General features: G+C 42.4%; 1 protein-coding gene across 1 annotated transcript in view; it reads right to left on the minus strand.

Moving 5' to 3' along the window:
- The window catches only part of CHMP2B (charged multivesicular body protein 2B), a 34,609-nt gene extending 17,245 nt beyond the window's left edge, over window positions 1-17,364 (minus strand). The window contains exons 1-2 of the mRNA XM_084873515.1: window positions 17,037-17,364; window positions 742-833 (exon numbers count right to left, since the gene is read on the minus strand). Of these exons, the coding sequence (XP_084729641.1) occupies window positions 742-833; window positions 17,037-17,070 (126 nt within the window). The 5' untranslated portion in view covers window positions 17,071-17,364. The remainder of the gene's footprint in view (window positions 1-741; window positions 834-17,036) is intronic.
- Between the last annotated feature and the right edge of the window lie 6,372 nt (window positions 17,365-23,736).

The raw sequence follows: 23,736 nt of genomic DNA on the forward strand, positions 1-23,736 counted from the left end.
ATATAAAATTCTAGAAAATGTAAACTTATCTGCAGAGACAGATCAATGTTTACCTGACTGAGGAGAAGGTAGACAGGGAGGGATGGTTAGGAGGGATTACAAAGAGAATAAAGAAACTTTTAGGGATGAAGGATATGGTTGTTACCTAGATTGTAATTAACAGGTATGTTAAAATGTATCAAACTGTATTCTTTGAATATGTACAGTCTATTGCGTGTCAATTATACTTCATGCTGTTTATTAAAATATTTTAAGCAACACATATTTAAAAACATAACAAAATAGTTAAAGATAGTCAATCTATTTTTTAAAATACAATCATTATTATAGACAAAATAATACTTAAAATATCAAATAAGTTCAAATATCAAGTAAGACACCTGTAAGTTAATATTATTTTCTTGTAACCTTCTCTTGTTTTTGAAAACTATGTTATCTTTGTTATTAGCTGAGAATTTGGTCCTGTTTTGAGCAATATTTCTTCCTAGGCATTCATAACTTTTACAAACTGAAGAATACTTTGATTTTATAATAGCAGAATACACAGAATCCTGATATGTCAGCAGAATGACATAATAAACAAAAGCAAGCAGAAATTGCAGAAAAGTGCTCAATGCCATTTATTAGTAAAACAAATATCTTACCACCTACCATCTGTCTTTTTCCTAGTTAGCTAATTATTCCAACAATAATTTTCAAATTTGTTTGAAAAGTTAAACTGAAATTTAATGTTCTACTTACCAGCTGTTTTTCTTGTCTTTCTAAAGCTGCTCGATCTCTGCTTATAGCTCTCTGTGTACCTCGTAACTCTCGATTCTGTTCCTTTATTACATCTGAGAGAACCACATACAAAAAAACAAAACAAAAAACACTAAATGTATGGGCTGTAAAATTTTCTTTAATACCATTTAAAAACGGGGCTCAGAGATCTCAGTGAAAAATACACATTGATTTATTTAATGTTAAAACAATTTTTTTTTCAATTCAGTGCATTAAAAAAATTTTGACAAATATTCAAACTTGATTTATAAATATTGATTATATACAGAATTATAAAAATGAGTGCAGTGTGCTTTCATCTGAGGTTCAGCCAAAAGTACACATAAATCACAGTAAAATATTCCCGTAGAGAACTGATTAGTATACAATGTTTTATATGGCACATGTATATGTTACACACACATCCTTTTCATCTTTCCTTCTTCCAGTATTATATGAAATTCCAGAAAGAAATAAGATGTTTACTAAAGCTTTTTTCTGCACTAAGTTACCATAACAGAGTGAAGCAGCAGATGCTCCAATGAATCCCATCTCTGCCACTTGATCATTACTTGTTGGCAAAGTTAGTTAACATTCTAAATCTCAGGTTTCTGATAAAAGAGTAAAATAACATACACAATGCCCTGAAATTTATCTTACTAGCAATTCATCTGGATCCATTAGTCTTACCCTTTGAAGAATTTATAAAAGGTAATAAAGACTAAGTACTTATCTACATCTGATGGATGATAATTAGGGTTAATTATTACCAGAGGCCCAGTGCACCACATTTGTGCATAGGGGAGGGGGGCCCTCGGCCCGGCCTGCGCCATCTCACAGTCCAGGAACCCTTGGGGGATGTCGGACATCTCCCGAGGGGTCCTTAGCACTGTCATGGGGACGGAAGAAGGCCCTGCCACTGCTGCTGTGCTCACCAGCTGAGCCACTGGCAAGCCTGACTTCTGGCTCAGTGGCACTCCTCCTGCATTGAGCGTCTGCCCCTTGGTGGTCAGTGCACATCATAGCAACCGGTCATTCTGTGTTTGGTCGATTTGCATATTAGCCTTTTATTAAATAGGATAGTTATTACTTCAAAGGATCACAGATATGGATAGTAATTCTTACCAAAACTGATCTATCATTGTCAGGAATCTTTTAACTGTTTTACATATATTATACAATATCATGTTCATAATAATACTAGAGAGTTGATTTTCTATTATCTTGTATATAAGAAGGTTGACTATTAGGAAATTTTAAAAACTTGCCTAAGGTCACAGAGAATAAGCAGTAATGCCAGATTTGGACCTAAGTGTTCTTTCTCCAGAACCAGTGATCTTAATCACTTCACTAGAGAAAATTTTTATTGAAGAGATAAGATTTTAAAACAACAGAAAGAATAGTTTTATCAGTAAACAGTGATGGGAAACTGAATGAAAAAGAATGAAACTGGACTCCTGTGACACACCACATATAGAAATTAACTAAAAAAAATTAATGATCCAAATTTAAGAGTTAAAAATCATAGGACTCTTAGACAAATACACAGGAGTAAATCTGTATTCAGAGATCATAATAATCTGGCCAGTGTATATATGGTAAGAGTATATTTTCCAGAATATATAAAGAACTCTTACAACTCAAAAACAAACAACCCCCTTAAAACTGTGTGAAGGATTTAAATAGACATCTCTCTGAAAAAGGTAGTCAATACCATTAGCTATTAGGAAAATGAGATATCAGTTCACACCCACAATAATGGCTATAATTAAAAACAAAAAGGGAAAACAACAAGTATTGGTGAGGATATAGAGATTGGTACACTTGCACACTGCTTGTAGGAATGTAAGTTATTTCAGCCCCTGTGGATAACAGTTTGGTGGTTCCTCAAAAAGCTAAAAAACATAAAATTACCTTATGACCCAACAATTCCACTCATAGGAATTCAAACAGGTTCTTAAACAAATACTTCTACACAAATGTTCATAGCAGTACTATTCACAATAGTCAAAGGGTGGAAACAACCCATATATCCGTGAACAGATGAATGAATAAATAAATTGGGATATCTATACTAATAAAAGCCCAGGTAGTCTTCGCGCCCTCACTCACTATATTGTCATAAGATGGCCACCACAAAGATGGCTGCCACAAATGGCCATGTGCACAGTGGAGGCAGGGCCTGGCGGCTGCTCCATGCAGTGAGGCCTGGGGGTCCCACGGCTCCAGGCAGCATGGAGGAGGCTGGTCCCGGCATCCCCACCACCTCACGTGGAGGAGGCCGGTCCCAGCGGAGGATACAGGTCGCAGCAGGGGAGGGCAGTTGGGGGTGAATGGGCTGGCAAGGGAGCAGTTAGGCATCAATCAGGCTGGCTTGGAAGTGGTTAGGGGCAATCAGGCAGGCAGGCAGGCAGGCAAGCAGTTAGGAGCCAGTGGTCCCGGATTGTGAGAGAGATGTCCAACTGCCGGTTTAGGCCCGATCCCACAGGAGATCCATATGTATAACGTATACATATGTATAATGGAATATTATTTATATACTAGAGGCCCGGTGCACAAAATTCATGTACTAGGGAAGAAGGGGGCTCAGTCTGGCCTGCGCCCATCACAGTCTGGGAGCCCTCGGGGGATGTCGGGGAGCCTTCGCTCCTTATTGCCCACCTGCTCGCTGCTCCTTACCACTTAGCTTGCTGTTCCTTAGTGCTGCCACAGAGTGGGAGAGGTTCCACCCACGCAGCTGTGCTCACCAGCCGTGAGCCGGCTTCTGGCTGAGCAGCGCTCCCCCTGTGGGAGCGCACTGACCAACCTCCAGGGGCAGCTTCTGTGTCTGTGTTCCACACCCTATACGACAGAAACTTTGCAGAGTGCCCTCTTGCACTCCGGGACCCCTTTGGGGGATGTCAGAGAGCTTGTTTCGGCCTGATCACCCCAGGCAAGGGGACAAGGCACCCAGGGAGCCGTGGAGGGACCGCAGGAGGTTAACTCCAGGGTGTTTGGCCCGTCTCTCCCAGTCCTGCCCTGCCAGCCACCATCTAATTAATTTTCTTTCAATGTGCACAAATCCATGCACCTGGTCAATTATAGAGTTTTAGTTATAAAAAGAAACAAAATACTGATAGTTCCATAACATAGATAAATCTCAAAAGTGTTATGCTAAGTGAAAGAAGATAGATATAAATGGTCACATTTTATGATTATACCCATATGGACTATCCAGAATAGAGAAATTTGTAAATACAGAAAAACAGATTGGTATTTGCCAGGGTGGAGGAGAGTGGGAGTGATGAGTCACTGCTTAATGAGTGCAGGGCTTCATTCTAAAGTGATGAAATGTTTTGGAACTACAGGTAATGGTCATACACCACTGTGAATGTATTAAATGCCACTGACCTGTTCACTTTAAAATGGTTATCATTATGTGAATTTCACCTCAACTAACATAGCAACAAAGCCAGCAACCACTATCCTTTGTAATGATGGAGCATCACAACTTATGTTCTACACATTTCTGTGTACAGTGTAATTTTTCTCAGAATAAAAATAATACTGAGTAATAAGACAGTATAGCAAATACTTCACAATAACCCTAAAATGTAGTTAGATACTATTTCACACTTATTTCAGAGGAGGATGTATCTGGTGAGATAATCTGCCCAAGGGAGAAAAAGTGCTAGGATTCATATACAAATGGTCTGTCTGGTAGCATGGCCTAGGATTTAACTACTGCATTATGCTCCTGCAATGCTTTTTGAGTAAACAAGAAATAAAGTTATCAGAAACATAATCCTTATAAATATAGATCCATATCAATAAAAATATACAGTATTTCAAACTAAATGGGAAACATTAATCATTATATAAAATTTAACTAATCAATTACAATGACTTTCTAAGTAAAAGTTAAAATAAGATACAGAGCTCCTATACCCTACATACAAGATATCCATTTCCCCTTCTTTCTTACTCTGCTTTTCAGCTAAGTTATATCAGCAAACACCTCTTGCTCAGGGTTTATATTAAGAACACATTCTATATGTTCCTTATATATAGAAATATAAAGCTATACTATATCTTTAAGGAAGATGAAGAGACATATGACTCTCCCCCTAGCCTCTTCCTTTTGGATGGGAAATGCACAATTCATTCAACAAAAAGAGGGACATTCTGTAGACAAATATATTTCGGAAATGTTGAAGTTGAAAAAAACACACACACAGATTTATTTAGTTCAGGCTTCTAATTATGTTTAACATATGAATATACACTGTAAATCCTTAAGGGAAGAATGTATTATAGATTATTTTCCAAATTTATTAAACCAAGGATTCCTTTTAAGAAATCCCTATATTAACATTTCCTAGATACTAATGTTCTACAGAGCATTGGCTAAAATCCTATTCTAAAACAGTATGATTTATTAGTTGGCTAGTGCTGCCATTAAAAACCCCACAGGATAGGTGGCTTAAACAACAGAAATTTATTTTATCAGTTCTGGAAGCTGGAAGGCCAAAATCAAGGTGTTGGCAGATATGATTTCTATCGAGGCCTCTCTTTTAAGCCTGTATTTAAGTGACTTCTTGCTGTATCCTCATATGGCCTTTTTTCTGTGTGCCCATCCCTGGTATCTCTGTCTCCTATAAGGACACCTGTTCTATTGGATTAGGGTTCAGCATCATTACCTCATGGAATCTCAATTACCTCTTTGAAAAGATCCTATCTCCAAATACAGTCACAAGGGGTTAGGGGTCCAACATATGAACTTTGGGGGGACACAATTCAGTCTACAACACATAATATCTTTCTTCTAATATCTATATACTAACTAAACAAAACAGCAAAGAAAGCTCTCATTTCTTTTTCTTTTAAAAAAAAATCATAAGTCTTTTTCATCCTTAATACTCAAACACTCACAGTTTTATTTGTTTTTTTCTTATTGGTATGAAAACATTTACCCTACTGTTTCAATAAAAAATATACTCTAAATTTAAAACTGTGAAATTACAAATGAACTTTTGAAATATAACCGCTTTGTGAACTAAAAACCCCTACTTTTTAGTATAAGACAAAGTATTGAGATAGTGATGATGGTCTAAAGCAGTGATTCCAAACTTTTTTGGCCATGCCCCACCTAAGCATCTCTAAAATCCTAATGTCCCCCCATCATGACATATAATTTTTATTATTCAAAAATGAACTCCTAATAAGCCTAAAAGGCCATTAACTCGGTCTAAACAAACTTCCAAAGAACATGGCATCAATGAAAAGGAAAAATAAAACAATGAAAGGACAATTGAAAAACTGAGGAAGAAATCACTAAGAAATTGTTAAAAAATAATATTAAGTAATATGAAAAAATAGCAATTTCAGAACACAGAGAAATTAGATGCATAAATATATCACAATATATATTTATATACTGTATATGAGGCCCCTAGAACCACAAGAAATGTAAAAAATGCAAAAAAAAAAATAAATTAAGGGGCATTCTCAAATTGTCCCCCTTAAAAATCAAATTGCCCCCTTGTGTGGCATGTGCCCCATGTTGGGAACCACTGGTCTGTTATAAGAGTACTAAGCAATAAAAGAATCCACCATATTAATAAGTTTAATAAGTTAAATTGTAGCCAGATCGTTGATACAGGTGCAAAGCAACTGCTGAAGTCTTGATTGCTCAGATATAGAATTCTAATAATACATTCTTTTTCATTAATAGGATGTATAATGAATGAATACACACACACACACACACACACACACACACACACACACATAAATATACTACTATGTATCTTTGTCCTGAATTCCTGGAACAGAGCTTATATAATCCTGGGAATTTCCTGAGTGATAGAAATGTCTTTTGACTCAGGAAGGGGACCCATTAGAGCACATGTGTCAAACACACGGCCCGCGGGCCAAATCCAGCCCGCCAGGCCTTGCAATGTGGCCCGCACCGCGCTGTCATCACTGCACTCCGCTGTCAGTTTATGACATTGTCAGTTTATGACTGTTCAGTAAACCATTCAGCCCGCGATTTAGGCTGGATTTTAGATTTTGGCCCCTTCTCTGATTGAGTTCGACACCCCTACATTAGAGTATTAGACAGTGTTAGGATGGGGCTGGTTACCAGAAGATCAAATACTTGATTAGAGGGTGGGAACTTTCAACATCACCCCTCCGGAGAGAGGAGTGGCCTTGAACAAAGAGATTGGTAGAGCTTCTGGGTTGGCGAACTAATGGACAGGCTGGGAAGATGGCATGCCCAGAGAGAGCATGGAAGCACTTTCTTCCATCCCCTCAATACCTTCCTCCCATTTGACCAATTGTTCTTGAGGTTTAGCCTTATAACAAACCAATAATAGTAAGTAAAGCACTTTCCTGAGTTCCGAGAGTTTTTCTAATAATTCTCAAATGTGAGGAGGGAGTTGTGGTGACACCTGAATTTATAACAAGTTGGTCAGAAGTAATGGTAGTGATCTGGGACTTGTTCCTGGAATATTAAGTAAGGACAGTCTTGTGGGACTGAACCCTTAGCCTGTAGTCTGTGCTAACGCCTGATAGACAGTGTTATAATTTAACTGAATTGTTGGATACACCCAGTTAGTGTCAAAGAATCAGAGTACAGATTATAGTTATCTTTGTTGAAAAAACCAAGTATTATGAAGTGGGCAAAGGGGGTGGAAATGGGAAAAATCTGTAATAGTGTCAACAATAAAAACAAAACAATTTCATGACATGAAATTTTAACAAAACATAATTCAATCAAATAGTTTTACTTCCCCTTTCTTAATTTTATGTAAATATGTGTATCATAACTGTCACTGTATATTAGAGAAGGAAAATAAAGAAAATTAACTACTGCAAATTCCACAGCCTATTGTTAATAGACCTATTAATATTTAAACAGTTCTAAGCTATAAACTGAAAGCATATAATGTTATACACTAAAACATAGTCATAATATTTTAAAACACATTATGATGAGTAGAAAAATGTAGTAAAATATTTTTCATATGAAATGATAGGTATATCCTATAAAACAAACAAATTGCTCTTTAATTTTTTAAAAATAATCTCTATACTAAACCCACACTTAATGATTTTGCCTTCTAGATAATTCAGAAGGAATAACATGAGGAAAGGTTCTAAGGCCCTGTCAATGTTTTTTAAGGCCAAGTTTATTTTCCATTATATTTATTTCTTAGTAGGTGTGATTTCTTTCTCAAATTACAAGCTCTTTAAGAGGAGGGAATGGATGTATTTTATTTATTTATCCATTTGTATTTCCACCTTACTTCATGCCAATATTATCCCAGTATGTTAATTAACAGTGACCTAAATGAGTATAAACATATTTACTGAAATGTAAAATAATTAAACATATCCCTTTAAAATGTATCATACAATATATTGACTATCAAGAAAGAAAGTTGATATGTATTTAAAGTAAAACCTGAACTATGATAGATATTGTTCTACAATGGAAAAAATGGAGCATTGAAAAAAATCAATGCTTTCCCCTTTTTTCATTGAGTCCTGACAATGACAGCAACATGCACAGGGTACTGCTGACATCTAGGAGCTTGGCTCCTGTCCATCCTGCTGCCCTGCTGATCCTTTGCTTCCAGCTCCAGGTACAAGAGCATTCCCTGAATCCTTATACTCCAACACTTCACCTACATTGTGGGCTGCTGTGAAGCACTTCACTAAGTAGGTGGTGATAGAAGACTTAAACTGAAAATGTCAGAAGGACACCTATAGTGTGTTCTGTCACCATTTGATGAGGTGAAAAGGGTCTGGGGCTGTCCCTACCACCACCCTCCCTGCCCTATACTCAGCACAACACTTAGAGAAAACCACGCAGGCCACTCTTGGCAATAAAAGCCTGTCTCAAGCCTTTAAGGCTCTTAGTACTGAACCAGATAACACATGCATGCACTAGAGCAGTGGTCGGCAAACTCATTAGTCAACAGAGCCAAATATCAACAGTATAACGATTGAAATTTCTTTTGAGAGCCAAATTTTTTAAACTTAAACTTCTTCTAACACCACTTCTTTAAAACAGACTCACCCAGGTATTTTGTGGAAGAGCCACACTCAACGGGCCCAAGAGCCGCATGTGACTTGCGAGCCTCAGTTTGCTGACCACGTCACTAGAATAAGGTCTCAGACTTAAATTTTGGACAGAGGAAGACATGGACAGAAAAGGTCCTTCTGCTTTCTTTGACTCTAAGTCAGTAAGGTCTACCTGCTTACAGAAAAGGAAAAAAGAAAGCTGAAAATTAAAAACAAATCTAAAAGGGCCTCCCTAGTGAGGTCTGAGGCCAAGGCCCACCTTGAATTATGGCTGTCCTTTTACACCATGCTCATTTACATACAATTTGCTCATTTGAGGATTAAAGAAAAAAAGTAATTATCAACTGTAAATATGGACATTCATTAATCTGTGGGGAATACTGTTTTAAGTGTCTATCTTTTGAGGCGGGGTAGGGGACTGTCTCAAGCTTGCAGGGCAGTTCAGGATTACGGTCTCATGAGCATGAGACACAACACAGACTGTACCACTCAGTGGGAAGTAAGCTGGTCTATTAGATAGCATCTTCTCTACAATAAACTGGGTTTTGTCCTTTAAGGTCATGATGGACTTTTTCATCAAATATGTCATATTTTCTGCTTTTAAATGTATTCTTTAGAAAAAAATCATTTTGATTTATGCAACTTTATTTCTATCAATTATCTTGAATCTAACCATCACATGCACAAAATAGGAGCACAAAAATATTCCCACATCCTGCTTTACCATTTCTGTTAATTGGTTTTTGGTTCCTAGATCCCAAGAAGGGAGGGAACTCCCCTTTTAGATTGATCTACAAGCTCTGCATCAGCTGGTACCACTGGAAATAGTCAGTATAGTGGCACTGGTATAGTACGATGATAGGAATTTGAGAAACACTGATCATGACAGTAAAAACAAGAGCCAGGAGTGTGAGTTCTGCAAAAGCAAGCATGGTGGAGCTTACCGATGAACTATAAGGTAGAAAGTAGTCTTGACTATGTGGGGATGTGCAATCTCCTTCTGTAGATGGGAACTGCAAAAATGGTACCAGCTCAAAGGTAAGGGGTAAGAAAGGTCAGTACCTAAAAAATGATAGCTCTGGGAACCAAATTTATTCAAAGCCAGAAGGAAAATGACAATAAGAGAGTAAGTGAGGAGGAATTAGAATTTAATATGCAAACTAAATTCGTTTCTCGGGCTTTGGAAATGGTATCTCAGAAATCAGGGAGAAATGGTATCAACTTAATGAACCAGTTTTGATACATGGTAAAAAAATAAAACAAAAACAAAACAAAAACCACAATAGGAAACAGAAAGAACAGTGGAAGATCATGCCAACAGCTTTGCTCTACGTGTGGTTCAGGGAGCCAAGGATTCACTTAAGAACAGGCTGAAGTTGAAAAACGCAGCAGGAGTTGCTTGGAAAGAAGATGCACAACACTAAAGAGAAAAGAGGACAATCTAGTCCTATGGTGGTATAAAAGGAAGTAAAAAGGAATATGTTGTTTTTTCCCTTACCAGTAAACTCTCAAAAGTCACTCAAGCCCTGAGAAACTGAAACAAATTTATTACTATTTTTAAAATATCGGTTTTTGGACAGCTGAAGAAAAGTATTTAATGGGCCAACTCTGAGCCCATTACATTTGGTTCTTAAAGACACAGGCTTTGGCCCTGCCTTTAAGAACAGCTTAAGTTCAGAAAATGGTCCCAGGTCATTTTTCAGCTAAAACAAGTAGGGAAATGAGAGGGAAAGATCATCTGTCGAACAGACACCTGGACTTGAAGGTAAAGTAACAGTAGCATGAAAAGAAATACTAGTCTTTGGTATCATGACAGGGATGGAGAAATACACAGGGAAACTTTTTCTAGAAATATCCATTCTAAAAGTATGGAGACCTTTGTGAAGAAAAAATGCTAGGAAGACTGTACTGTGCTCCTGAATCCCACATGCAATAATAATACTATCTAATAAAAGAGTAATATGCAGATTGACCATCACTCCAACACACAAGATGGATAACCCATTGTGGACACAAGATGACCAGCACAAGATTGCCAGCAGGGGAGGCCAGTTGGGAGGGGCCAGGTCTGCAAGGGAGGGCAGTTGTGGGCAATCAGGCCAGCAGGGGAGGGAAGTTAGGGGTGTCCAGACTGGCAGAGGAGAGAAGTTGGGGGCAAAGGGGCCTGTTGGGAAGGGCAGTTGGGGGGGATCCAGGCTTACAGGGGAGAGTAGTTGGGAGGGTGATCATGCCTGCAGGGGAGGGCAGTTAGGGCAAACAGACTGACAGGGAAGCAGTTAGGCATCAATCAGGCTGGCAGGGCGGTGGTTAGGGGGTGATCAGGCTGGCAGGCAGGAAAGCAGTTGAAAGCCAGCAGTCCTGGTTTGTGAAAGGAATGTCTGACTGCCCGTTTAGGGCCAATCCTACTGAGATCGGGCCTAAATGGGCAGTCGGACATCCCTCGAGGGGTCCCATATTGGAGAGGGTTCAGGCTGGGCTGAGGGACACACCTCCCCCCCACGCACAAATTTTGTGCACAGGGCCTCTAGTAGTAATAATAACAGTAATAATAATAATAGTAATAATAATAATAATATTTTAGTGTGCCAAGAATGTAGGAGCCAAGTAGAAAGTATAATCTGAGTTTTAAATACTCAAAATAATAAGTCCTAAGGGAACACCCATCATCCTAAGAAAGATTTGGGTACTCTAGACAGCATCATGAGAATATTGTTTTTTATTTGGAAGCAAGCAGATATGTTTCTGGAGGGAATTCAGTTTATATACAAGGTAGATTTAATTCCCTCTTGAGCTATTAGAAATATGGCCTCACAACTGAACTCTTGATAGGAAATTTATCCCAACTAAGTCAAAACCCTACAACTTCTGCACTCAACTAGCAAACATGGGTAACAGCCCAACGAGACAAAGACTTTTAAGCTCTGTTCCCTCAAATTATCTCTAAACTTGCACTAAAGTTCAAGGTGGGTGGCAATAATATGGATGCAGGCTACAGTAAGCTTTGGATAGTGGAAATACTACTTTGGATCAGGGAACGCTATTATTTTGGAATTTAGTCTTTAAATTACAAACTGCTGCAGAGATATTTTCATTTATGTTGAAGACTCTGCAACTTTGGAAAAGTTAAAATAAGCAAGCATAAGCAAACTTTGGAAGAACACAAGGATCTACTTTGGTTTTGCTTAATGCAAGTCAGGAATAAGATGTTAAAAAAAATTAAAACAAAAAAGTAGTGAGGGATTTAACTTAATTTGAGGTGGTATCAGAGAAGAATTCTTAGAGAAGGAAAAAAACCCTGAGATTATTCAGGTTAGCTAGAGGAAGAGAAAAAAAAATACTTTTTCCATATGGGCAACATAAGCAAAAATTATGTCCGTGAACAAAGTATGGTATATACAGGCAAATATGAGAACAGTGTAGCTGGACAATATAATGTTCAAAGACACGACCAAAAAGAAAGACAAGAAGCAGATCAAAGATCATATGTGTCTTATTAAAAGCACCCACTTGATCCTGTTGGTACCAGAGAGTCAACGAAGGGGGTTATACTGAGGAGTAGCATAGGAAGATGTGGGTTTCAGGTATATCAATCACACATCTACTTTGCAGATGAGCGATTTAAAGGCTGTGAAGCTATAGCAAAGAAAAACAGGTGATGCAGTAAAGTGCAGGATAAATGGGACATGAATGACAACAAGGATTTAAAGAAATGCACAGGAAGACCATATGTGTCAAATATTTAGGAAGCAAAAGGAGCAGACTTGGTAATTAACCGAAGGAGGAGGACAAAATCAAGAATTCCTAAACCCTGGAGAAGGAGAACCCAGGAAAGAAAGTGACTTAAAGGAGATGGTGATGAATTCAGTTAGGGATCTCTTTAATTTGACGTCCTTTGGGACATCTAGGTAGAAATACTCAGCAAGCTACTGCATGTTTTGATCTAACTCTCAGAAAAAATATACCTAGAGAAACAAATTTGGGATACATCAAGATTTAGGTTATATTTAAAATAAGAGTCTGGCCAAGACCGGTTTGACTCAATGCATAGAGCGTCGGCTAGGGGACTGAAAGGTCCCGGGTTCGATTCCGGTCAAGGGCAAGTACCTTGGTTGCGGGCATATCCCCAGTAGGGGGTGTGCAAGAGGCAGCTGATCGATGTCTATCTCTCATCGATGTTTCCAACTCTCTATCTCTCTCCCTTCCTCTCTGTACAAAATCAATAAAATATATTTAAAAAAAAATAAGAGTCTGAATAAGATCATACAGATAGAGAATGTACAATTAGCATAATGATAGCCCAAGCTGGAACCAATAAAACACTAACATTTAAGGAGTAAGTTAGAGGAAGGAAGGAAAGGATAATGGGAGGGACAAAAAAAGAAAACAAAAACCTGAAAGGAGAAAGGAAAAGAGGAATATGAGGAAAATTATGTCATGGGAGCCAAGAGAGTTTTAAGGAAGAAATTTTTATCAGATTCAAATATAAAACATAGGCCTAAAAGATGATCATTAACAAATGGCCATTGGATTTGGTGATCTAGTACTAATTGATGATCTTAACAAAAATCTCATGTAAGGCAAACTGCTGTAAAATGGGGAGCATCTGAGAAATAAAGAGGTGGAGATAGAAGCCATCACTACAAGAGGTTAAGATGAAGAGCAAAAAGGGGTAGGGCACTGCTGCCTAAGAAATACTGTGTCAAGAGAGAATCAGGAAAAGGAGAGCTGTTTCCAGTTCTATCATCATTAGATACTAAAGTTCTACCACTCATTCTGAGAGAACAGTCTGGCTCACAGACAAAAAGTAACATTACATGATAACTAACAAAAGTTGAGAATTCCAATTACTTAGCAAGGACAGCAAAATTAAACTGTGCCTTAGGATTATCTATTTTAAAATAATAACATTGATAATATTCAAAAAGATTAGGCCCTGGCCCGGCCACTCAGTAGTTGTGTAACTTTGGACTAATTACTTTGTCCTTTGCCTCTCAATTTCCTCATCTACAAAGTGGGGATAATAACAGTACTTATAGGTGTTGCAAGAATTATAATAAGATGCTACATACAAAATGCTAACTTGGTGCTAGCTTGATCCCTGTTGGTACCAGAGAATCAATGAAGTGTAGGACCTCAAATTTGTCATTCATTATCTATATATAAAAACCTTCGTGACTTAATGACCGAATGACCAGTTGACCAGTTGCTATGACACGCACTGACCACCAGAGGGCAGACGCTCAATGCAGGAGCTGCCCCTGGTGGTCAGTGCTCCCACAGCAGGAGCGCTGCTCAGCTGATAGATGGGCACCACTGAGCCAAACCGGTTTAGGCAGGCTCATGGCTGGTGAGGGCTGCTGTGGCAGTGCAAGTTTCTCCTGCTTCTGAGGCAGCACTACTGAGCTGACAGTGGTAGGTGCTGCAGGGCAAGGATGAGCAGGAGCAGCACAGCACCCAGCCTGGCTCGGGCTCCTCCCCGGCCACCTGCTGCTTTGTGCACTACTACATCCCCCGAGGGGTACCGGATTGCGAGAGGGCACAGGCCTGGCTGAGGGACCCCAATAGTGCACAAATCTGTTAGTTTAGTATGACAGACAAAAACTACATAGTGCATAAAGAACTTCACTTTTTAAGAGGCATATTTCATTGTGCATTTATGACAAATCCTCATGGCATTCTGATTTACAGGTTCATAATTAGCTCCAATAAATAGGTCACCATTCATCCACTTAAGGAAAAAACAATAAATACACTGTAAACACTTTACCCTAATATATTTGCATATATCTTATAAATCAATAAAAGGAAAAACAAGGACTCAATTCTAATTTCAAATTCAAAAGAATCTTTCTCTTCTATGGCACTGAGGTACAGTTCTCATTAATTTCTATAACAAAGTATACAGTGCAGGGACTTGTTCATCTCTGTGTCAAGAATGAATTAAACATAACTCTGAATAGTAATAAGTGTTGTATGTTGTCTCCCTTTTTAATTTACATGTGCAGTAATCTTTAATGATATAGCATGCAACTCTTCCAGCCAATCCAAGGAGACAAAAAGATTCAATTATTTTCCAGATCCGTAAGCAGTTACATACTTCCTTATATATCAGAATTTCATTACTGCCTGGAACAGATAAAAAGACAGCATACAGTAAAATATCTTAGGATCAATAGTCAATGAGTCCAAAAATATGGGAGAAATGCATAAAAATACATTTCATAATATATAGCCTCATTACTGCTAATACCATCATCTTTAAAACAAACAAAAAAACAACTACTCAAAAAACAAGGAGTAAAATCTTCAATAAAGCTCTGTATTAAAATAATAAAAGTATAGTTCTAGAATTAAGATGCCATCAAATGATTTGAATTGACATGATAATTTTAAAGAAAAACATCAAATACGTAGTTTGGTAGTTACAGTAGATGTACATGATGGACAAATTTATATTCAGAAATTCATATACAGATCTTTAAATCAGTACCATAGTTTCTAGTAAAAATCTTTAAGACTTCCTTATCCCCCCCTCCACATATAAGTCTAATTAGCAAAAACATTATTTCTTGGATGAATTAACCCAACTGCAAATGAGTATATACTTAAACACCCTCAGTGCACACTCTCATTGTCTTTATTTTTATTCAGCTCTATACATCAAGCACAATAGTCATCAGATTGCTAAAAGCACCAGGAAGCACAGCAATGAGAATATAGAACTGACATTTGACAGATATTAAGCAATTAAAGCTAACAAGTATGGCTTTTAATGTGAAATTAAAAAAAAATAATAATTTGTAACCCTACAGTAAGAAAGATGCAACCTTTTTTCTCTGTTTAGTAAAATTCTCATTATATAAAACTGAAACAAAGAAATAAACCTTTTTTCCTACCCTGGAGTACTATATAATACCTGAAAATCACAATATTAGTACTGGAACACTGAAAAAAATAAAGTGCCACGTTAAAGATAAAGTAAATAACATTCTCAGGTGTAACCCACATAAAACCCACTTCACATCCTAAGGCAACCTGGTAGTTGTTCTGGTATTGTAAATGGTTAATAAAAAGTCTCAGTTAATTAAAATATGTATAACTTAAAAAAAAATCTTTTCACCCACTCAGGGTAAGTAAAAATTTATTATTAGGGGTAAGATGACATTACATGTTGAAGTGAAGGGTAGAGTGGCAGAGTAAAAAAGATGTCTTTGTTATCCTCCCCAAAATAATTCTGCTTGGGTTGGAATAGTCAGTACAGAGAATGAAGGAGTTACCCAGGTCTGGATTGAACATCCTGCTTGGACCAATCACTGTCTAGCTACTGCTGCTCCTTTTGTGGCAGAGTTAGACCCTCACAAAGAAGTGATTCTTCGGTTGAACCAGCAGCAACCTAGACTCCATGTGCAACGAGAAACACTTGAATGAATTTGACTCCTGGTAGCAAGTCAATGAAAATATCAAGACTAACAACAATCAGTGTTACATGAAAATACAAACATTGCTGACTACTAGTATAAACACCAATTTGCTTATTCCTGAACATCCACTTTTCTTCCTCTTTGGATAACATGGAGCTAAACGTTTGAAACAATGAAAGCACCTTAAAATGTAAACTTCTACGTAGCTCACACACACCCCACCTCTCACTCTGGATAGCTAAAGTTAAACACAAGGGAGAAAAACCCATTATGAAGTCCAGGCACTTCCTGTGGGTTTCTTTTATTTTTCCTATTGGTGTCAGTCAAGAACTGTTTCACATCTCTACTGAAGCGGTGTTCTTAGCACAAAACCCACCCGGAGCCAAGTTCATTTTGAAAACTGGGGCCTGTTTATCCCCCCCTCGCCCCGCCCCCCCTGCAGGTACAAGTTCCTTCCCGGCAGGGGTACCAATCCAAACAGACAAACTAGGGGGAAATTCACTAAATCCCCACGCCTAATGGCCATCAGGGCCAGCAGCATCCTTCCCCCTTGGGCTCGGGATTCCCCGAAAGGAAAGGGGGCGGAGGTTGTGTCCCCGGAGGAGGCCGCCGGACCCGGCGGAGGCCGCGGAGCCGCACCAGGAGAGTGACGCGGCGGGCGGGCACCTGTGGGGCCACCGGCCCGGCCCCGCCCCCGGGGCTGCGGCGGGAACCGCGGCCCGAAGCCCCACACCCGCCCGGGAACCCCCCGCCGGGGCCCCCCCGGGCCGGCCCGGAACTCACCATCCACGGTTTTCTTCTTGAAGAAGGACGCCATGGTCAGGGACCGCTCCCAGGCGGCCCGGTTCGGCCCGGTTCGGCCCGGTCCGGGGGAGGACGGGGAGAGCACAGGCCCCGGGAGGGCTCGGGCAGGCGAGGCCGAGGGCCCGGAGGAGAGGGCAGGGTCTCCCGGCGGGACCCGCAGAGGGCGGCGTCCGCGATGCCTCCCGCAGCCGCGCTCCGGCGCTCAGGTGACTGCGAACTGAGACACTTTTTGGAGAAGTCACTTGGGGCGGCGCCTGCGCGCTGCGCGCTGCGAGCCGCGCCTGCGCACTGAGGCGCCTGAGGCCGCCGCCGCCGCCCTCACCGCCGCTGCCCTCACCGCCGCTGCCCTCACCGCCGCTGCCCTCACCGCCGCTGCCCCGGGCCGCCCGCGTTCGGGTCCGGGCGCCGCGGCCCCGCAGGGGCTGGCAGGGTGGCTGGTCCTGGGGGCCGCGGGCTGCCCGGGGGCCTCCTTGTATGCGGGTTCCCTGCGGAGGGCTGGCAGAGATGAGCCTTGCTCAGCCCCTTCCCCTTGGCCGGGGGAAGCGGGAAGCGGGGGTCCCCGCCGTCCCAGGACCAGGGTGGGGAGCCGGGAGCCGGTGGATGGACAGTCCTCCCGTAGCTGTCAGTGTCCGTGCGGCGTCAAGGGCAGGCCTGGCGGCCAGTGAGGCCCGGGTGCACGCCCTCCCCCGCGGGGTGAGTCCCGGGGTGCACGCCCTCCCCCGCGGGGTGAGTCCCGGGGTGCGCGCCCTCCCCCGCGGGGTGAGTGCCGGGGTGCGCGCCCTCCCCCGCGGATTGAGTCCCGGGGTGCGCGCCCTCCCCCGCGGATTGAGTCCCGGGGTGCCCGCCCTCCCCCGCGGGGTGAGTGCCGGGGTGCGCGCCCTCCCCCGCGGGGTGAGTGCCGGGGTGCGCGCCCTCTCCCGCGGGGTGAGTGCCGGGGTGCGCGCCCTCCCCCGCGGATTGAGTCCCGGGGTGCGCGCCCTCCCCCGCGGATTGAGTCCCGGGGTGCCCGCCCTCCCCCGCGGGGTGAGTGCCGGGGTGCGCGCCCTCTCCCGCGGGGTGAGTCCCGGGGTGCCCGCCCTCCCCCGCGGATTGAGTCCCGGGGTGCCCGCCCTCCCCCGCGGGGTGAGTGCCGGGGTGCGCGCCCTCCCCCGCGGATTGAGTCCCGGGGTGCCCGCCCTCCCCCGCGGGGTGAGTGCCGGGGTGCGCGCCCTCCCCCGCGGGGTGAGTGCCGGGGTGCGCGCCCTCTCCCGCGGGGTGAGTGCCGGGGTGCGCGCCCTCCCCCGCGGGGTGAGTGCCGGGGTGCGCGCCCTCTCCCGCGGGGTGAGTGCCGGGGTGCGCGCCCTCTCCCGCGGGGTGAGTCCCGGGGTGCCCGCCCTCCCCCGCGGATTGAGTCCCGGGGTGCCCGCCCTCCCCCGCGGGGTGAGTGCCGGGGTGCGCGCCCTCTCCCGCGGATTGGGTCCCGGGGTGCGCGCCCTCCCCCGCGGGGTGAGTGCCGGGGTGCGCGCCCTCCCCCGCGGAGTGAGTCCCGGGGTGCGCGCCCTCCCCCGCGGGGTGAGTGCCGGGGTGCGCGCCCTCTCCCGCGGATTGGGTCCCGGGGTGCGCGCCCTCCCCCGCGGGGTGAGTGCCGGGGTGCGCGCCCTCCCCCGCGGAGTGAGTCCCGGGGTGCCCGCCCTCTCCCGCGGGGTGGGTCCCGGGGTGCCCACCCTCCCCCGCGGGGTGAGTCCCGGGGTGCCTGCCCTCTCCCGCGGGGTGAGTCTTTGGGTGCACGCTCTCCCGCCCCCGCCCGCTCAGCACCCCAGGAGCCCTGGCGCAGCCCCTGCGGGCCCGGACCCCAGCGCTGGCGAGCGGCCCTGGCCCTGGGCTCGGACCCAGGTCGGCTCTGGTGATCAGGCTTTTAGGCTTGGGGAGAGCGAGGAGGAAGGAAATGGGGAGCAACTTTCTTAATGCAACACCTGAATGTTCTCAACTGGAAACATGAACAACAGAATACATCAACCCTATTTGGAAAAAAAAAAAAAATACATCGGTTGCTCAAGAAAAATTCATGGCTTATAATGTGATCCCGTTAGAATGCTATATAAAGATATATTATTTCTACCGTGGGAGGAAAAAAAGGCAACCCCCCACCCCCATGTCATGTAAAGAATCCTTGTGTATATAAGCATAAATATGGGAAATACAATCTTTGGATCAGGACTTTCAGTTCATTGTTTTACTTCAGAGTGTGTGTGTGTGTGTGTGTGTGTGTGAACACATTTTTCAGTTTAATATATTATTTTATTTCACTGTTTAGAATCTTAGTTTGCTTTTAACTTCCCCTCCGATGTATTAGTGCTTTGAGCAACACTGCCTTCCACAGGATAAAAATAATAATGGCCCATTGTTTTTCACAGATGTGTTTTCTGATAGGGAAGACACTCCAATAATCATGTCAATATATAGTCACCTCTAGCTATATGAATCATGTCTGGAGGATTTTTAAGTATTTGTGGTATTCAGGCTTCCCTTCCCAATCTCCCCTACCGGTGTCCCTCTCGCCCCCCTTCCCCCCTTTAGATAGCAATGAAAGCCCTCAGGGTCACTGACAACCCTGCAGTTCCTACTAAAATTTCCCTAAAGTTTGCTCATAAGAACTTTCTCAGAATGACAATAATACGCACGGTAATACTGCTTACTCCTCAAGTTACTCCAGATACTATGGGAAGGTGAAGAATAAAGAAACAGGGGAAACTGAGGGGACTTGGTCTGGGCACCCAAGACCTGGTCTTTCCGGGAATAAACTGGGGCAGAGAGGCGGTTTGCCCTGGCTGCCTGTTGTAATGGATGGCACTGAGCGGTGCTTGAATGCTTGAGCAGCAGTAAGCTGTCTGTGTGTGGTAATCAGACTGCTCCCTGCTGCAGTCACCCTTGTTTTATGGCCCCTACAGATTCCCCCCCACTGACCCAATTGTAACAGTTGGGAAAATGCCAACATACTTAACAGCAACCATATGGAAGACCCTCCAAAAGTGCACAGCAGGAGCTAAAGACGGGGCTTGTTCATTACAATAAAGATAAAATAGAAATATGTGGTGTTTAAACCCAGCACTCTAGTAGCTTGGTTCTCCCATAGTTTCAGATAGGCTGACATTTAAGCTGATACACACGAGACTGTAGGCCAAACCTCAGTGCTGCATATTTGATATGCATATCACTTCTTATGTGAAAGGCACACACATGTAAATATAACTGAGATTTAAGACACCAAGAAGCCATAAGTTACAAACAATATATTTTTCATTTGTTTAAAACCGCCACCTGCCCATACAAACTCACTAAATCAACAAGATGCACATAAGCATAGTGGATAGAGAAAACATTGTAATGTCACTCTTTTTAAATCTCATTAAGAAATAATTAACTAATATACTATGATCACATCATTATGATCCAATACTCTTCTTCCAAATTGCTCAGACAGTGAAAAATATTTATTGCATACCTAATGACACATACCATGCTATTCTGGGGACTTAGCAGGGAAAACACAAATGCAGTTTCTTCCCCCCTTTTCTCTTACCCACCTGCCTAACAGGTTTTCATCTTTTCTCATTCACTTGTTACAATTCTTACACCCATTCCAATGTGCCCCCCTCCCCCACTCCAAATAATTTCAGACACTAGTGGTGCATTGTAGAATCCAAATCAATCTGACACTATCTACCTGGAGATGGTATCAGATTCCACAGGTTAGAGTCCCCAACCTCCCCCCTCCCCCCCCCTTCAGAAGCCAGCAGCAAGTCCAGGTTGTCACCTGGCAGATCAGCTATAAATCCGAGGTTCCCATCACCCCTTCCTTGGTTTTCATTAATTTGTTAGATCAGTTCACTCCCTAGATCAGTGTTTCCCAACCTTCTCTCATGATGAGAATCACCTGGTGGAGTTGTTAAAACACAGATTCCTGAATCCCAACTAAGAAGTGCTAAACTAGAATTTTTGAGAACATATAGGTAAAATTGCATACCTAACTTAGTGCTCTGTATATAAAATCTGTCTTAGAGCACTAGTTAAGTAGACAATTTTACCTATATGTTCCCAAAAATTCTAGTTTAGCACTTCTTAGTTGGGATTCAGGAATCTGTGTTTTAACAACTCCACCAGGTGATTCTCATCATGAGAGAAGGTTGGGAAACACTGCCCTAGATTACTGGTTTATTACAAAAGATATTAAAGGGTAAAAATCAACAGCCAGAAAAAGAGATACATAGGGCAAGGTCCTGGAAGCAGAGCTTCTGTTTCCCTTGGAGTTTGCGGCCCCGGCATGGTGGCACATGAAGCCGTCTGGTTCACCGACCTGGAGGCTCCGCCACCCTGTTTTCGGGTTTTCGTTGCGTTGCACGTGTGACTGAATCATTAGCCAGTGGGGGCAAACTGATTTCAGTTGCTCTCCCTTCTCCAGTGGCTGGGGCGATGGGACTGAGAATCCTAACCCTCTCAGCATGTGGTTGGTTCCCCTGGAGACCAGCTCCTATCCTTAGGTACTTTACGAAGTCCCTTGAGGTATTGTTGAGAGGGGTTTGTTATGAATTCAAGGCACCCTTTTAGCTCTTAGAGTTTAAGAAATTCCAAGGGCTTCCGGAGCTCTCTCAGAAATGGGGACAAAGTCCAAACGTATATTTCTTATTATAAATCACAATATTACACTTGTCCATCACAGAGAAGCAGGCTTAGTGTAAGAAAAAAGTTTTAGTTATAAAATCACAGGGATGTAATGTACAACATGGGGACTATAGGCAATAATACTATATTAACCCTGTATAGTGACAGATGATTAGGCTTCTGGTGGTGACCTTTTCATAATGTATATAAATATTGGATCACTTTTGTTGTATGCCTGAAACTAATATAATATTGTATATCAATTAAAATGATATTATTAATAAAGTAATACTTTTGAAAAGAAAGAAAAAGAGCTCTTAAAACCAGAGCTATTCTTAAATAGGATGTGTGCTGCGTGAGATAGTGAGCTCCTTGTCAAGAAAGAGTTCAAGCAGGAGCAGGTTGTTGTAGACAGGGTTCCTTTGATCTCACTCATTTGTGGAATATAATGAACAACATAAACTGGTGAACAAAAATAGATCCAGAGACATAGAAACATCGAACAGACTGCCCAACCTCAGAGGAAAGGTGGGAGGGGGGAAGGGTAGTGGAGGTAAGAGATCAACCAATGGACTTGTATGCATGCATATAAGCATAACCAATGAAGACACAGACAGTAGGGGGGTGAGGGCATGTGCTGGGGGGAGGGGACAGGTGGGGAAAAGTCATTGGGGGAAACATGAGGCATATATAATACCTTGAACAATAAAGAATTTTTAAAAAAGAGTCAAAGGCTTGATTGGAAGGTTTCTAAGGTTCCTTTAAAGTCTAGAATTTTATTATGATTACTAGAGACCCAGTGCATGAAAATTCATGTACAGGGGGGGGGGTCCCCTCAGTTAGGCCTGCCCCCTCTCACAGTCCAGGAGCCCTCAGGGGATGTCCTACTGAAGGCTTAGACCTGCTCTCCACAGGGAACTGGCCTAAGCCACAGTCCGGCCTCCCTCTATGGGAGGCAACCAGGCTGATCAGGGGAAGGCGCCGCCCCCATCACCCCACTGCTGCTGCCGCTGCCGGGACTCGGGCTGCCTGGGCCCAAGGCTGCCTGTGCCCGAGGCCTCGCAGCCACTGTGGCTTTGTCCGGATGGACATCTGGATGGACGTCCGGAAGATGTCCACTGTAATTAGCATATTACACTTTTATTAGTGTAGATACATAGCTCAGGCCAAGTACCTTGGTGTATAGCCTTTCACCCCCTACAGATAATATTATCAAATCATGTTGGCTTCATCTTTAAAGATATGATAAAGCCAAAAATACATAGCATTGCACTATTTTGAATTCTCCTGATTTAGTAACCATCTCTCATCTGGATCATTCTTTCTCCTCTCTCATGCCGCCATTCTTTTCCCACTCCACTCTGGTGAGGAGAGCAATCCTGTTAAATGTGAACCAAATCATGTTATTCTGTTTCTAAAAAATTTTTTTAAAAATATCAACATATTGTCTATACTTATGTCTGGACCACACACACACACACACACACACACACACACATCTGTTCTCCAGATTAAACTTCTGTTGTTCATCCATTAAATGTCCGAATTTTTACCATCCAGGTTGCTCACCTAATTATGTCCCTTCATTATGTGTCTCAGGTGAAACATAACTGTTTAGATTCTATCATAGAATTATGCCCTCGATTACCTCCTTGTTCTGTACACTGTTTCTGACAGCACTCTCTTTGATTGTATTAGCATATTTGACTATCATATTCTATCATATTCTTTGAATCATCTAAATGTTTAGTCAAGTAAAATTTTTATACATTAAAAAAATGTAAATTCCTACTCAGTCTTCCCCTTTCTGTAGTTGATAGACAGTTTTAACTCAAACATAGAGTTTGTCATGCATCACTAGAGACATCCACTCATTTTTGTATTGATAATTTATAAGCACTTTTTTTTTTTGTGAATCCTTATCCAAGGATATTTTTTCCATTGATTTTTAGAGACAGTGGAATAATGGGAGGGAGGGTGGGAGAGAATAAGAGAGAGAGAGAGAGAAAGAGAGAGAGAGAGAGAGAGAGAGAGAGAGAGA

This window comes from Pipistrellus hanaki (genome assembly GCF_964339955.1).
Source record: "Pipistrellus hanaki genome assembly, chromosome: 2".
NCBI classification, from domain to species: domain Eukaryota; kingdom Metazoa; phylum Chordata; class Mammalia; order Chiroptera; family Vespertilionidae; genus Pipistrellus; species Pipistrellus hanaki.